We start from the raw sequence: 15744 nt of genomic DNA, 5'->3' as shown, positions 1-15744 counted from the left end.
ATATGTATGTATGTATGTATGTATAAATATATATACACACGCGACTACTGAGTAACATGTATACTTTTATGATTTGTCCCTTAATTATCTTTATATTATACAAATAATTCCTAGATCGTTGTACATTGTTACGTTACCGATCCGCGCTTACACGCAAAATTTACTTACATCTCTTCGCGATTGCTGCCTTATACGACTAATTAAAATATATAGATATATTATAAATACTTGTATTTATATATATATATATTTTTTCCCGTTTATATAGTCTACTTAAATCGAGTTTGTTCAAGCTTTATTACTCATAGACAATCTGCTTGATATTTACAGAGATTAGATACAAAATTATAAACAGTTCTTAGTACAAAATAATTTTATGACTATAACGATCAAGGTTCGATAGCGTAGAATAGGCATGGGCAACCCGGTGGTTAGTTTCGTTGTAGTTCTCATTTTTTGTTAAGGATCGAATAATTTTATTGATTTTAATTTAATCTCGACATACACTTTCGTTTATCGGGTAATTTTTAAGAAGGAAATATTTGTTCATAGAAAAAAATATAATGCAAAATTCGGCCGAGTCGAATGATATGGCGTTGCCCACACCTAGATAGAAGATACAACTAGATGAGCTCTTCCCAGTTTTCCCACAATTACTTGTAGCCTCCTCGATATTCCAAACATAGAGATCAACAATCAGGTATATCGAAATCATATTTCTCATGTGTGCTCGCGTGAACGAAATATTCATACAACGATTGTTATTAATTGTAATATTAATTTCATTGCTATGATCTTTAGCCGTAGTGATATTATTTTGTACGATGTAGTCATTGTGAAACTGTGAAATAATTTTTAAATTAAACATGACGGTCGTATACGATATACGAATACATGATATTAATCGTGATACTGCACGGTATATTAATATATTAATATATATTAATATATCATTATTAATGAAGCTACAATGTTCATTTTTGTCCTGAAAACATGATTATCTGATCGTGCAAACTATCTCTCTTTCATGAATTGGCATATTATTAGGCTATATTATATATATAAAAAGCACAATATCTTTTTCTTTTTCCTCTTTGCGCTAAAAGAATTATATAATTATATTAAAATTATGTTCGATTGATGAAAATCAGATTGTTCTATAAAAGAATCATCCTTATACTATGGAAATAATTATGAAATACCAATTCTGTCGAATATAATCGTGTTTCAAGAAAATCGCGATTAGTGCTAAAAATATTTTCTAAAATTCCGAGGCGCAAGCGTGATTGTCGATCATACGCGTTTAAAAATATATATCGAAGGAATTAGCAGTGTATGTCGTGATAAGGATTTAGAGATATCGCTGCAATTAAGATTGAGCTTATTAACACGTAAGGCCTTTAAAGAGAAATAAAATTTTCTATCGATCTAGCGTGTTCGTATATACTTTACAAGGCTCGAATAAAATAACCGATTATTATTAATCGTTTCTGATATATGGTTACCTCGATGATGCCATTGATAGAGCTCGATTTGTTCACAAAGGATATAATTAATTATCATTGGAAAAAGGGCACGCTAGATAGAAATAAATTATCTATATTATAATAGCAAATCTTTACATAGAGAAAGGATTAAGTATGTTTTGTTTCCATTTTGTTTGTATTGCTCACTTCTCTCTCTAACGTTCGAGTTGTAGTAAATTATGGAGCAACTGTGTACAGTAGATTTAGGTTGATTTATGACACTGTTAGATGCTAACGTAACTTTTTATGTCTTTTTTATAATTATCTTGCGTTTCAATATTTTTTTAAAGAAAATTAAACAAATATTAATCTAAGCTTTTATCTGAATTATGATTTATAATAAAAATAAGATATATTCGAATAATCCTTTCGCTAGCAAGATTTTCGAATTGGTAGGTACAGAGAGATAGGTACGTAGGAATATACTAAATTATCACATGAGTAGACAAGTAAGTTACTCGTTAGCAGGGGCAACAATATAGCCAAAGGCAGCGTTATGCTTGTATTGGCGAATCTAAACGCAACTACAATTCATTCTTTCTATTATCATTCTAAAAGTAATGGCAGTCTGCTTCGGACTAAAATTGTATCGACAATAGATATTATTGTTTCAACTCAGTCGCAATCGCGCGGTGCGAAAAATTGATTGGCCAAAATTTCGCCATGATACGAAATTATATATCTGTCGACCGGCGCTTTTATACAAAATTTAAATTACGCACTTAGAATGTTACACTTAATGCATAATCGATGGGCTATTACTATTTACCTCTGACAAGATCAAAAATTGCCTATCTCTATTATCTCGTAATTCATATGAATTGAATTTGCATTGACCGTGATTTTTCTTTCATTCGCTTCCTTAAGACATCTCGATCTCGGTGATATAGAAACAATTCCAGTTACGTTTAAATTCAACGCGTGTATTTTAACTACATATGGCTATGCCTCCGTATCATCTACTCCTTATGCGGCAGTACATTTTAATTTATATAAATAGTATTTTTTAATGATATAACGGTAACATCGCGCCTATTCGCTAAATGTCGTATATAAGTTATAATCGTATCCATCTGATATATAAATACGCGGAACTTAACAAGTCAATTAAGAGAAATTATTGGAGTATGTACGATGGAGATAATGACACGGCGAGTTCATTATTAATTTTAAAGTTTAAAACGTTGATTACACGGCTACTTTCTATATTCTCTTCGTGCTTTCATTTATTTATTATTTTTTTTTATTTTTAAGAAAAAACGTATCCGATAGGCTGAACTCGTCAACTTATTACCTCACTACGAACATTTTGTCGGAAGCTAAACAATTCCTGTATATTTTCACATTAATATTAAATTGCAAGCGAGTGTATAACGCTCTCATTGTCAGAGAAGGATAGTTCGATTTTTCCGTTTAATTTTATCCATCATTCCCGAAAAATGCAATAATAACGGTTCCTTACTACGGTACGCCTATCTGTACAATATCCTAATTTCATTGATCCCGCCTATCATATAAAGTTATAATTATGATGTGTCGTAGTCATATGATACGTAGTCTATAACCGTCTTTTAATGCAGAATAGATAAAATTACTCTTCGTCTACTTGCGTTTACAACTTACAATAATTCGTCTAGTGTTCTAATATTAACGAATCCAACTCACATACAAGTAGTTAACTGCGATTGCAATTAGTGATATCGTTCGAATAAACATGTATTATCGAGAAATCTTTACAGCCATTTCTGGCTGTCTTTCAAGTTATTTAAGTATTCTCATATATGCTACATTTCACACGGATCTGTTTATTAACGAAAAATAGTGTTAGAAAAAGAGGATTCATTTCTTCACCATCGAAGAGAGAGAGAGAGAGAGAGAGAGAGAGAGAGAGAGAGAGAGAGAGAGAGAGAGAAAGATAACGTTATTAATACTACATGATAATCACTCGTCGTTTCGCGATATGTTTCGTAACGATAAAGAATTTCGCGATGTAAATCACATGTAGATTTCTTTTCAAAATATCTGGGCGATAATATACGCTTTCAAGGAGAATAAAAAAAGAGGAAGGGAGAAAAGGAGAAAATAGGCACCCACACGTTCATAAAACATATGCATTGTCAGTTATAATGCTTTACAATTAACTTGAACAGTTGTTCTAGCGTCTAATATCGTAGCTGCTATATTGCCGTACGTCGATGTGATTCACATTTTTGCATTAAATCCTTAATCGAAATGATATAATCCCGAAGGAATCCTAATATTATTCTTCTTAAGTAACGATTCCCTTCCTATTTGCGTAATTGTCGCGCCTAGTGTAGGTACCCACCCGTGCAGGAATGTTCACAGCTGTATTACAGTTACATGGTATTGCTCCTAAGTTCTCGACGATTGCGAGACGATTTTCTTCAACAACCTCGCAAACATCCGTCTCTCTCGATAGCATTCGGAGATTCTCCACAGAGCGGCTATCTACGACGGGCAAGTTTTTATTCTGCTCTCGTCCGATTGTCGTATTCACAGATTCGTATCCGTCTTTGCCTTTCTTTACATTCGAGAAAGAATTCTACGCTTATTTCGCTACATAGATCGTTGCACAATGCTGTCGCGAGTATACTCGCGTCGAGATCCGATGTCACATTCTCGCGACATCGTGCTCTAGATCGATAAGATATGCACTTTCGTTAGTAAGAATTTTTCACGGAGCATCAGTCTCGTATTTGCGGCACGCGAATGATTCGTTTACGATAAATTTCGATATAGTGAATCTTCGACTCTCGCGTTTACTCCTCTTCTCTATCTATTCTAATTGTATTTCCTGTCCGTTATTACGTGCATCACTCCGCGAAAAAAAATAATATAAATCGAAATAAAATTAAAGGACGATCGATTTCTGTCATAAAACTTCAAATCCCCGTTCCGTTTCGTTGACAGGCAATAAAATTCCATCGTTGTACTTATCTTTTCGATGTCGTGATATATATTTGTCTTCCTTTCACGCTATCATTCTTTTTTTTTCGCTAGTCGCTCTCACTCACTCGTCGTTCGTTCCTTGCATTTCTTCGAATGAGGACATTGCCTGCACGCTCGTCGACCCGTTTGAGAACCGAACTTGTTCCGATTCGCGGGATGATTATTAAAAACGTCGCGCTTGCTCAAGTTTGGGGCTCAATATCAGGATGTTGGAGCATATCCAAGATTTTTACGCTGCAGAAAGAGCGATATTTCACGGAAAGTCGGTCTCTCATTCTCCTCTCGTCGCCAGCACTCGAGCATCAGATCGTAGATGTCCTTGGAGGAGGCGGTAGGTCGCGGTAGATAATCAAAGACATTTCCAGAATCCTCCTTGCAGCCATCTTCGGGATTAACGTTGTTACAATCGGCGGCGTGATGCAGTTGCCGCAGGCTCTGCACCACTTCTTCGTCGGACAGGTGCTCGTAAGGGACGCGTCTGCCGAGGTTCAAAATCTCCCAGAGAGTAACTGCGAAAGCCCACACATCGCTCTTGGTCGTATACTTTCCCTGAAAATTAGATGCGATTCACTGTCATATTTCGACGCACGATTTATGGTTGTTTCTCTTAATAAATTGTCATCAATCTCGATATCCGTTGAGATTATATATCGTATAACTTACGAGAAATATTGACTCCCAAGCCATCCATCGTACCGGCAACGGCATAGTTCCATCGACTTTGTAGTAATCGCAAGCGTACAGTTCGTTGTCCGTGCCGAAGTCCGAGATTTTGATATGATAAGCTTTACCGACCAAACAATTTCTGCAAACAAAATTATGACTTCTAAAGAATACGAGATAAATTAATTTTTATTTTATCGTGACAAGAATCCGCATTTTTTTACGTTTCTATTTTTATTTTATTCGATCATCGTTAATTTATGCCGGATACTCGTAATTGTGTGAGCGAATGATATAATAATTAGACTTTAAAATAATTTTTGACGTTTTAGGATATTTCTGGATTTACTTAATAGCATATTATAAATAACAATCATTGGAGTTTGCAAATTTGCGTTCTCTGTTATCGATTAGATTAAATACTTTTCGATTCATGTTTGTGAAACGAAAGAGGTGCAATTGTGAGGCCGGATTGATCTCTCGTTGGTTACATACGTGGAGAGCATAGCATGCCCGCGTATGCAATCTGCATACGCGTACGCATTCTGTGCATCGCAGTCAACCGGAAGCGAGAATAATTGTCTACATGCAGCATTTGTCAGTGAACTCTATAGTATATTGTAGTGAGCCTTCCTTATATTATCCTATAGAAAATCGGGGTCAAAAGTAGAAAGAGACAGATATATTTTTAATTTCTGTATCTTTTTACATTTACTACTTGAGTTAAAAATTCTCTCAGATATTTAACAATAAAAGCGATACATAGCTTTCGGGAAATATTTTGATTTTATTTATCAATTTAAACAATGAAATTGAAAATGATTGTGAATTATTTATTTTTCTTTCAACGCGTAAAATACACACGAGGTCAATGTGTTTGATTATGATGCTATAATGATTTCAACCAATTAGTGAATTTCTGACAAAGATAACGATCCACACAGTATATATGCATCCTTTTTCACGAATTGGGTCACTTCCCCACGCTTGAAGGCTTACCCCAGTATGTTATAATCAGCTCAATGGCATTTGCTCGCGAATGTGGTCGAGCTACGTTTCCTGTTTAAGCACACAGAAATGAGCAATTGTACACAATGCTTAAATAAATTTTACCCATCGGGCAATCGAAAAGTATTTAATCGGATTGTCGCGCAACGATTATCGTAAATTGTTCTCTATAAGAGAAGATGTGTAACGATAAAGAGTATTTATTCGACAACAGCCGCACTGAGATAGCAGTATAGCAGTATTTTAATCTTGTTGTTAATATTATAATACATGGATATAGAGTTACTTAATCTTATCGCGTTTGATATTTCATCCACTCATCCTTTGAGCGAGTTTCACGAGAGGTACCGTTCGAGGATCCCCTGAGGAGAACTTAGAGACGGAAAGCATTCATGCAACTCGGCTCAAAGCTCCAGACATTGACCGGCTCGCTTTAAAGACGAACTAATCTTCGCTATCTGAGAAACGGCCAGCCAAACGTTATCCATGGAGCATGGGTATAGAATAGATAGAATCAATTAATTTCGCTGATAGAACAAAGCTCCAATTTGGCGGCAGAACCTGGTTAATTAGGGGCGCTTTATCGATCATTGCTATTGGCTACTTCGCCATCGGGCTATTGCGTCGATGGGGTTCACCCCGGTCCTCCCTGTTGCAGAGTACGACACTAATGCAATAAGCCACGTTCACGCCTCGCATTGAAGCTGTTGCAGTATAAATCAGACGTGATGATCTCCGCTGTATAATCTAGTAGTTAGAACTTTGATCGCTCGCATTAATTTCAGAAATAATAATTCTGAAAGAGAGAACACGTAAACAAAAACAAAAAAAAAAAAAATTATAAAACATAAACGTAAACTTCCGAAAGTCTTAACACGTTAATTTCATAATACATAAATTCCCGTATTATTATTCGTTTTTTTAATAATTTATTGTTTAATAATTAACGATATATTAAATATTATATTAGTATATATTTTATATATTAAATTTCAATTATAATTCAAAAAATATTCAATTATAATTATTTGAAATTGTCAATATTTTTAAAGATATTATTTTAATAGATATAATACATTAATTTTTACCACTTCAATATATTTTCGTAATTAATATATCAATATATTTTTCGTAATTAATTAATCATAATTATGAGATTATTATAAGAATAATTACCACTGTTAAAATGTTTTAGTTTATTATTTTAATAATTTAATTTCATAATTTACCTATTTTATTTATTTTTTTTACATATTAGTAGAAAGGAATTTAAATTTAAAATTATTGAGAAACGAGGATATATTGATGATAGTATATGTATTAGGCTCACTCGTTATAAAATTGTGAAGAAGAAGGATCATGAAAGGTCGAGTTAAAATTAGGCTATAAAGGCTATGACGTGAAAGGCCTTTTTGCCTCCCATAATCGAAATCAGAACAAAGGCAGGCTTTCTTGTCAAAGAGCGAAACATCTTTGACGATTTCTTCGATGGATAAGGAGAGACTCGTCTCCGTCATTGTGCAAGTTGCACAAGTTGAAGTTAAATTCGGAATCGCTTGGCCATTTGACGCAAGGACCGGCGCTATTGTTGACAAAAACGAGAACATTAAGTGTACTTGGCCGATTGACGCGGCTGTATAATGAACTCGAAGTTCCGGCGAAGTATCGACGTTCAAGTTGAACGTTCGGCCAAGTTGGATTGAAAGTTGAATATTGGATATGTTCGTTGCAAAAGAAACAAACGACTCCGATCAAAGTGAGGGAAGAAGGACGAGAGTACGATGGGGAAACGCGAGCATACGGAAAAAGCCGTTCTTTGAATTTTTAACCGGTTATTCGAACGCGTAAGCTCTCGTCAGCGGAGAATAAAACTCTCGCGCACGGTATCTTCGAGGGCGGATAAGGAGAATCGTAGTATCCCCTCGAAATTGCACTCTAGATTTAACGTTGAAGTCGGCGAAACTAGATGATTGTTATAAATAAACGTAAAATATAAAAGTTTGCAAATGTTTAAATGTTGATATTTGATAAAAAAAAAAAAAACATATTGTAAAAATAAAGAATGAAAATATTTTTAGATTGTTTAGCAAGATTTTTCAAACAAAGTTCTTCGTTTGCATCAGAATGTTTGTATCAAAAATGTTATATTTTTACATTAATAAATATAGGAAAATCCTATACAACATTAAAATACATGTTAGAGGTCTTTGCCAAGTATTATTGGAATTAGAATTGTAAATAAACGCGAAAACAAAATCGCGCTATATATCAAATATAAGAATCAATAGTAGAAGAGAGATACCAAAGGTCCGCGATATTAGAAATACTATCTACACTTTAAAGAAAACTCGCTCGGCATTTGCGATTCAAAATAGGATGAAGGAAATCTCTTTTACCGGAATGCGAAATACCCACATACAGGATGCAGCCTTTTTCCGTTCTTTTTTTCTCTTTTATTTAAATGTACATCTATTTGTAGTATTTACTCCGATATAATCAATCTCCCCCATTAACAAAATAACGACATCAGCGTTTACTCGCGATATCGTTCTATAATGAATTGTGAGATTTTACTTTCGTGCGCGCGTGCAATCTTATCTTTATATCTCTTCCGGTTGGACAAACGCCCTTGTATGCGAATCCTTTCCATCTTTTAAAGCATTAAACACAGCTATCAATTTTCTCATTCGTATTCTTTTTCCATCCGAGCCAATTGAATTGCATTATCGTTTGATCAGCAATCGATTCCTTCCTTCTTTTACACTTGGCACGGTTCCGACACAATGACTCTATAGCTATATGCTGTGGATTGGCGAATGAAATAAGAAGCCGCGATGGATTGGCAGTTTGTCTCGAGCGAGGAACATTCTCGTTCTCCGATTCTGTTTAAACTCCACAGTTTAAAATTCTCTGCCGGGAGGGGTTGGATTTAAATGAATAAAAATGTTTCGCTTGGCTCTCTTTTACATTTATCGCGACAGAAAAATCGCGCGCAGAGATCGTCCGATAGAAAGAGCAGAAATGCATTTCGAAAGTATCGCGCCATTGATATCCGCAATGTCCATTTCTCTTTTGACGCCGCCAGTCACGAAGAATTTATGCCCCATGGTGGAATTCCCATACGGTCGCGTATTTCACTGAATATCGTCGGTTCGTCACGCTGACGTGTGCCATCAAAGTGGAAGTTCAGCGGTGCCATTAAATTCTGATTAAATTTTGATTAAATCCTGGAGCCTATACCCAAAAGGTATCGATCTATTTGCAATGCGATCGGATCGTATCGCGCTTTTTTTCTCACAAAAGCACAGACAGAGATAACGCGTCGCGGTTTCGATGCGAGTGCCACTAAAATTTTATAAAGCCTCATGTGTAGCTTGTTAAAAAATTAACTAAGGGATTATATAGCCGCTGCAATCGCACAAGCGTGGACATTCCATTCTCTCGCGAATGCTGTTGAAAATATTTTGAAATTTGTAGCGCCATTAGCATTCTGTTGTGAAAATGCGAGTAACATAAATTAGGTATCTTGTTTCGAGCATTACAGCGAACACATTACTTGTCAATTATCGTGAAAATCTATAAATTTAAAATAATGACAACGTTGAATTTTATCTATATTGAATACTTTATTTTCTAAATTACTGCTTTATTGATTTAATTGCATGTGAAAAAAGAGAGAGGGAGAAAGAGAGACAGAGATGATACAGCCGTAGTTTTGTCAATACTTCTGCAGCTATTTCTGCAATCGACGATTCAAACCGTGTTCTTAAGAGTGCTGACAGAGTTGATATCATTATAAAGATTTCCTGCAAGAAATGTCTTTCGCTTTACTATTAATGTTTACGAGCGAGAGTTTGAGAGACACTGTCCAACCGGAAACTAGGTCCCGCGTGTTATGAGAACTCGACGGTTTGCGTGGATGTGCGAAAGGTATACATATATGCACATATGTGCATCTAGACGTCCTATCGATTCGGCGAGATGGCCATTGCATTTCAATAAACGTAGATGGACTTCATTCTATATACAGGTTGTACTTCGTATTGCTCGCTGTATACATTATATGGTTTGAGGATCGTTACGAAGGTTTCGCGATGCAAACAATATTAAAAATTTGCAGCTTAAATGTGGAACTTATCTGAGAAAAAGTGTATGGTATTTAAAAGAAAATATACATAATAGAAATGTCATGACGGAATAATTAATGAATGAACGATGCAATTTCAAATATAGGTTTTCAAATTATAATATCTTATGATTGGCCAACGCATATTTTTGTACAGTTTATATATTTTTATAAATTTTATAAATGTTTGCCTTTTTAATCGATGAAAAATTAAAAGAGTATAAAACTATCTTACTCGGCAACTTCTGCGAGGCATTACAACTTTATTTATATTTTATCGGCACAAGCTTCTTAATTTTTTAACGGCCGCGCTTTTAGCGAAAAATGTATCTTGATTTGTATCTCGAAAGATATTAGAAATATATGAACTTGAACGAAAAAAAGCGGCGGCCTTTTTTCAATAATCTCGAGTTATACGTAATATCGAGATAATGCGTATGAAAGGGAAAAGTTTCTAGTGCGAAAAAAGAAAAATATCGACCGTGAATATAACAAGTATTAGACCATTATGTCGGATTGTGAGGAAGGTGCCTATTGTGCGTTCAAAGTTGCGCGTTCCTGCCACCAAAAACCCGACGGAATCACTCTGCGCGAGTGGTCTGCGAGGGACACAATGCCAAAAGCTGATCCAGATAGTTACGACGATTGAATGCGCGACTGGGTAAAAAAAAAAAAGAGTGAAACGCTGACATTTTCCGTCGTCGATACACTGAAGCCGTATTCCAGTATTCACTCACGGAAATAACTAGCCGCTTGCTCTTCTCGCTTCATTCCTCGCGACGATTCACTAACAAATCGTTGATTTCCCATGCGATTCTCGGTTCGGTTTGTTTGGGGGCTTATGGAAATGTACTGCACGGGGAGGGAGAGGAAGTGATATAATTCAATTTCATCGTGAGAATGTAATAGGGAGAATCGATATCGGTGCCTCGTCGTCCCATTTTAACGAGCGCATCGCCATAGTAAGATCCTCCTTCTTCGTACATACACGTCCCCCGAGTACGATCACATACGCGACGAGAGAACATCTCTGCCAGTTATTAGACTGTACCAATTAAAGCAGACGGCATAGTCTCGAATCGGATCGAAATGCACATCCGTCGAAAGATGATTTTCGACGATTTAAAGACCGATAGAGCGAACGGTGTCTTGTTAATCGATGAAGCGAAAAACGAGGCGGGGAAAAATACATCCAACGGATGAGTGAGTTTACATCGGCAAATAAATCAAGAGCGAATCCATTTATCCTTTCCGCAATAACGTAAAAAACATGCCGCGACGTTTACGCCGCGTCGGTACCTATTTCGTGAGTGGTCTCGCGACCGACTTTTTTGAAATTACTTTTCAATAAATTGCACGGTGCGGAATTGCATTTTTCAACTTGTTTCCACGGCGGGGGATCATCTCCGTGAATTATAACTCCCTTAGCGCGTATTGCTGCTACCGCGAAAGCTTTGTAATTTTCTTCGCGTCGACGGAGAAGATTCCCTTGTTTGTAGTTTTGCATTTGCTTGACATACCCATCGAAGCGAAAAGAACTTTGTATTCATTCCTGTATGCAAATCTCAATCAATGCATCTCTGATGCATTCTTCAGTCTCATCTAATCAAAATTATATGCAGATTTGTGACGCAATTTTTTTAAAAATATTATACTGTTTCTTGAATATATGAGATAAAAAAATGCATGTAATGTGTGTATAAATTTATCTTGATTTTTAAGATACATACGTGTATGATACAAAATTATAATAAGATGCATATATTTATCTAAATATATTCGCTTTTCTATGGGCTTGAATTGTTCAATGTATAAATCGCGTACTTCTATGCATACTTGGAATGAGAGAGTTATAGAATATTTAGATACAGAGTGAATGCCGGTCGAGGATGATAAAGACGCGTCCGTAGAGTGTAAGTTTATTCTCGGGAGATGAAAGCGAATCCGCGCAAGAGAGATGCGTTTCGACAAAGTCCCATTGTACTCACCTAGTAGCCAGATCCCGATGAACGAAGTTCAGGTTCTCCAGATACCGCATGCCCGACGCGATCTGTGCCGCCATGTAGATGAGACAGTTGAAACTGAAACGACGACGACGAAGTGGCGTGAGTTTCCTACGACGAAGTTAAGGTATTCGTACTTGTGAATCCTCTCTCGACCGCCGACGCCTCGGAGAGATTCCTCCGAGGTGTAGGTCGACGAGAATCCGGGGACTGTGTGTCGCTCACGATTAATAAACGCGTCAAACTCGCGCCGGGGAAACTTATTGCGTGTTAACTCTAGCGAGGGCGGTTCGTCGGAAATGAAACCGAGCCCTGGTTCGTTAGAGACGATTGCGACACTTCGAGAGCTATAATCTCTTTATACTTTAAACTGGGTTAGAATAATGCATTGCCGACAATGTGTCATCTACATAATAGGCTATCGATTAATGTCAGGTCAATAAACAGTTAGATTTTCTTTTCAAACTAGTAAAATTATATGATGCAATTAGCTCTTTCGTAAAATAATCATGATTGCCATGGCACTATTTGATACTTATAATGTTATAATTTGCTGATTTTAAAATGATTTTGATATTTCAAAAAATTATTTTTAGATCGCAATGTTAATCAATGTATTTAATATAAAATTTTTATTTTTACTTTACATTTTTTAAATAAAAATCGTGAATATCAATATCATATTGAAAACATCCGGTCAATGACATTAATATTCCTTTATCTTTAATAAGATTTCAGTAAATATACATATGCGAAATTACAAAGTTGATGCCATTATTAAATATATTAGGAAAACATAAAACTTATTTACAATGCAAAACTTAACATTATTCACTGGTCTTTTTATCGTATTATAGAGATTTTTATCGTATTAAGAAAATCCGGTGTGTGTAAATTGATTTATAATATCTATCATTGCTCTGTAAACGCAAATTGCTGAATTTTTTGCTTTATGTGAGATAGCGAACAGATCAATATCATTCGAAAATCTTTATTTATCTTTATTTTGCATTAACCAATATATTTGCATTAACAAGTATATTTCCATTTTCGACAAAGCGATATTGCTTTCAAATAGTTTACTAAACACGATTATATGTGCTCGGTGACCTGCCGCCAATTTTATTTGCGAAAGGTACTCCAATTTGATATTTTTTTGAAAATATTGTATTGTTTTTATTTGGGAACATTCAATTTCTACGGCGGCAGTTACATGAAACAGAACAGTTACATTCTGCACGCGTGCCATTTTTTTCGAAAAATGACAGTGGATGTTTTAATAAACTGTATTCCTTCGTTATATCAATGAAAAAACAAGTCGACAAAAAAATAATCGAAAGCGATATTTGTATTCATATTCTATCAGAAAAATAAAAAAAGAAAATTTAATAATTTCAAATTTGTTCATCAATTAGCTTTAAATAAAAAAATTAACATTTAACGAATTAATTTTTAAGTGTCGATTAATAATTGCAGAAAGTGGCATTATAATTAAAAGGAGAGATTGTTTTAGATCTTAGGTCTTTCTCGCTTAGAATTCGAATTCGAATGATGATTAATGTCAGATTATGTCACAGAAAGTTACCTAAGCGTCTTGACGCCAATTGGCATGGAATGTGCGTCTTCGGCAGTGATGTGTGTCTTGAGAAACTGACAAAGATCCCCGTGTTCCAGATATTCCATCACCACGCAGTAGGGTTCCTCGCGGTAACAGGCGCCCAGAACTCGAGCGATATTGCGATCTTCCAGAGCAGCTAGGATTCTCACATCTCTTTGGAAGTCCAACCTGTTCCGGAACAAGCCAGTTTCCGTGAGTTATCATTATATGAATTATCATTAATCATTAATTGAGATTCTCTTTTTCTCTGCGAGAATTTTACGAAATGGAAAAAGTTTGATTATGCATTTTCATTTGCATTTTCAATTATCGTGTTTATCATTGTGAGGATTACATCGCGCAATCTTTAACAATTATTGTATTTACATAATATTGCAAATGCATCAAATTTTGAGTGAATCTTGAAAATATGCAAGTACGAAAAGCCTTTTAGATATGTATATAATGTTAGGGCAGCGGGAAATAAAGTTGATATCGCTCTAAAGTAACAAGAGTCTCCGGCGATCGTCTCATCGTAATGATTTTCGTATCGCGTGACGCGCTTTCTACATTGCGAGTCCAGACGTTCGTACAGCGTTAACGACCGTAGTTACCGTCCAGTTCGTTGGATCGCGACGTTATTTCCGGATAAGAGAAGCGTTTTCCAGAACGCGAGCACATATGCGCGTCGGCCGACGTTACGTTATACGACCACGCAGCATCGTTACTCCGGGCTTACTTACGATCGACTTGGTAATGGCACTCTCGCGTGATAGCTTAATGCGGCCGTTAACAAAACTGCGGCGCCCTATGCGTATCGATTTGCCATAAACTTCGAACCCTGGCTGGTGCGCGCGATTGTCGCGCGGCATCTCGCGCCGGAGTGGGCGGAAGGTACGAAGATCCCCCTCCCCTCCCCCTATTGTAGGTTGACCACTATATGCAAAATAGCCCGTTTAACATTGCCGACCCTAATCCGAGTTAATGACGTCGCATTAGCCGAAAGTTCGCGGTACAATTTCCTTTCCCTTGCGCCGACATGTTTCCCCGATTCTGGCTGCGTTTATGGCACCGCGAATGCGTATTCGACGTATTGTGATGTAGACACAGTTTCAGTCAATCAATTTTGACCTCGAAGATTCCTTAATCTTTTCGATAACGATTTTTAGCAATGCCATAATAAATAATGCTACACGAATAATAATTATATGCGTAAAAAATTATACGATTGTTTCTCCGGATGTTATCGTTATATCCATGCTATTGATGTTTCTCGTAAGATAATAAATTTTTTTTTTATTGCAATTTTGGCTCCATAGGAGCGATCTATTTGTCGTCTCGAACGGACATGAACCGGTACAATGTTGAGCCGACGCGTTATTTTTAATAGAGTGTCAGCGCAGGTTGTTGCGCACTGCGACACGCGATACCGGGCTTGACGCATAAAACATTTCTTATCTGTCGCCAGCATGGCCTCTTCCGATGCGGCCGAACGAGCGCGAGAGCACTCTCCCTCGTTATACTCTTCTTACATAATCGGACAGAGATCCTTCACGACCGCAAATTCCGTTCGGACAAGCAGACGATGCAAACTACCGTGCAAATAGACATGATGTGACATTCAATAAAAAATCGATCTTAAACACGCTGGCACGTAATAAAAAAAGAGAAATGCTAAATTAATTACATTTATATAATAAAATAATAAAATTAAAGTAATAAAAATGTCGAATTTACTTGTTGTCTTTTGCGTAAAAGTGTAGACTTGAGATTTCTACTTGTTGAGATTTTAGCTGTTCTCGTTTTCGGCGCGGAAAGTGAACATGCGGAGTCACGAGATACTATAAGTCA

At 36.2% G+C, this 15744-nt stretch overlaps 2 protein-coding genes across 5 annotated transcripts in view; one reads left to right on the top strand and one right to left on the bottom strand.

Moving 5' to 3' along the window:
* Positions 1 to 15744, top strand: part of LOC126853381 (uncharacterized) — a 372343-nt gene that overhangs the window by 4670 nt on the left and 351929 nt on the right. For 3 of the 4 annotated variants that reach the window (XR_007687954.1, XR_007687950.1, XR_007687951.1), the window contains exon 2: positions 13971 to 14106. The gene's annotated coding sequence lies outside the window, so the exon portion shown is untranslated. Of the gene's footprint in view, positions 1 to 13970; positions 14107 to 15744 lie in introns of those variants that run through there. The other variant, XM_050599053.1, reaches the window with a different exon arrangement.
* The window catches only part of LOC126853358 (epithelial discoidin domain-containing receptor 1-like), a 127796-nt gene continuing 116581 nt past the window's right edge, over positions 4530 to 15744 (bottom strand). The window contains exons 13-16 of the mRNA XM_050599010.1: positions 13882 to 14082; positions 12282 to 12374; positions 5160 to 5301; positions 4530 to 5045 (exon numbers count right to left, since the gene is read on the bottom strand). Of these exons, the coding sequence (XP_050454967.1) occupies positions 4698 to 5045; positions 5160 to 5301; positions 12282 to 12374; positions 13882 to 14082 (784 nt within the window). The 3' untranslated portion in view covers positions 4530 to 4697. The remainder of the gene's footprint in view (positions 5046 to 5159; positions 5302 to 12281; positions 12375 to 13881; positions 14083 to 15744) is intronic.

Source organism: Cataglyphis hispanica, chromosome 12 (genome assembly GCF_021464435.1).
Source record: "Cataglyphis hispanica isolate Lineage 1 chromosome 12, ULB_Chis1_1.0, whole genome shotgun sequence".
NCBI classification, from domain to species: Eukaryota; Metazoa; Arthropoda; class Insecta; order Hymenoptera; family Formicidae; genus Cataglyphis; species Cataglyphis hispanica.
The sequence above is the reverse complement of the archived record's forward strand: the minus strand, read 5'-3'. Positions and strand labels throughout refer to the sequence as shown.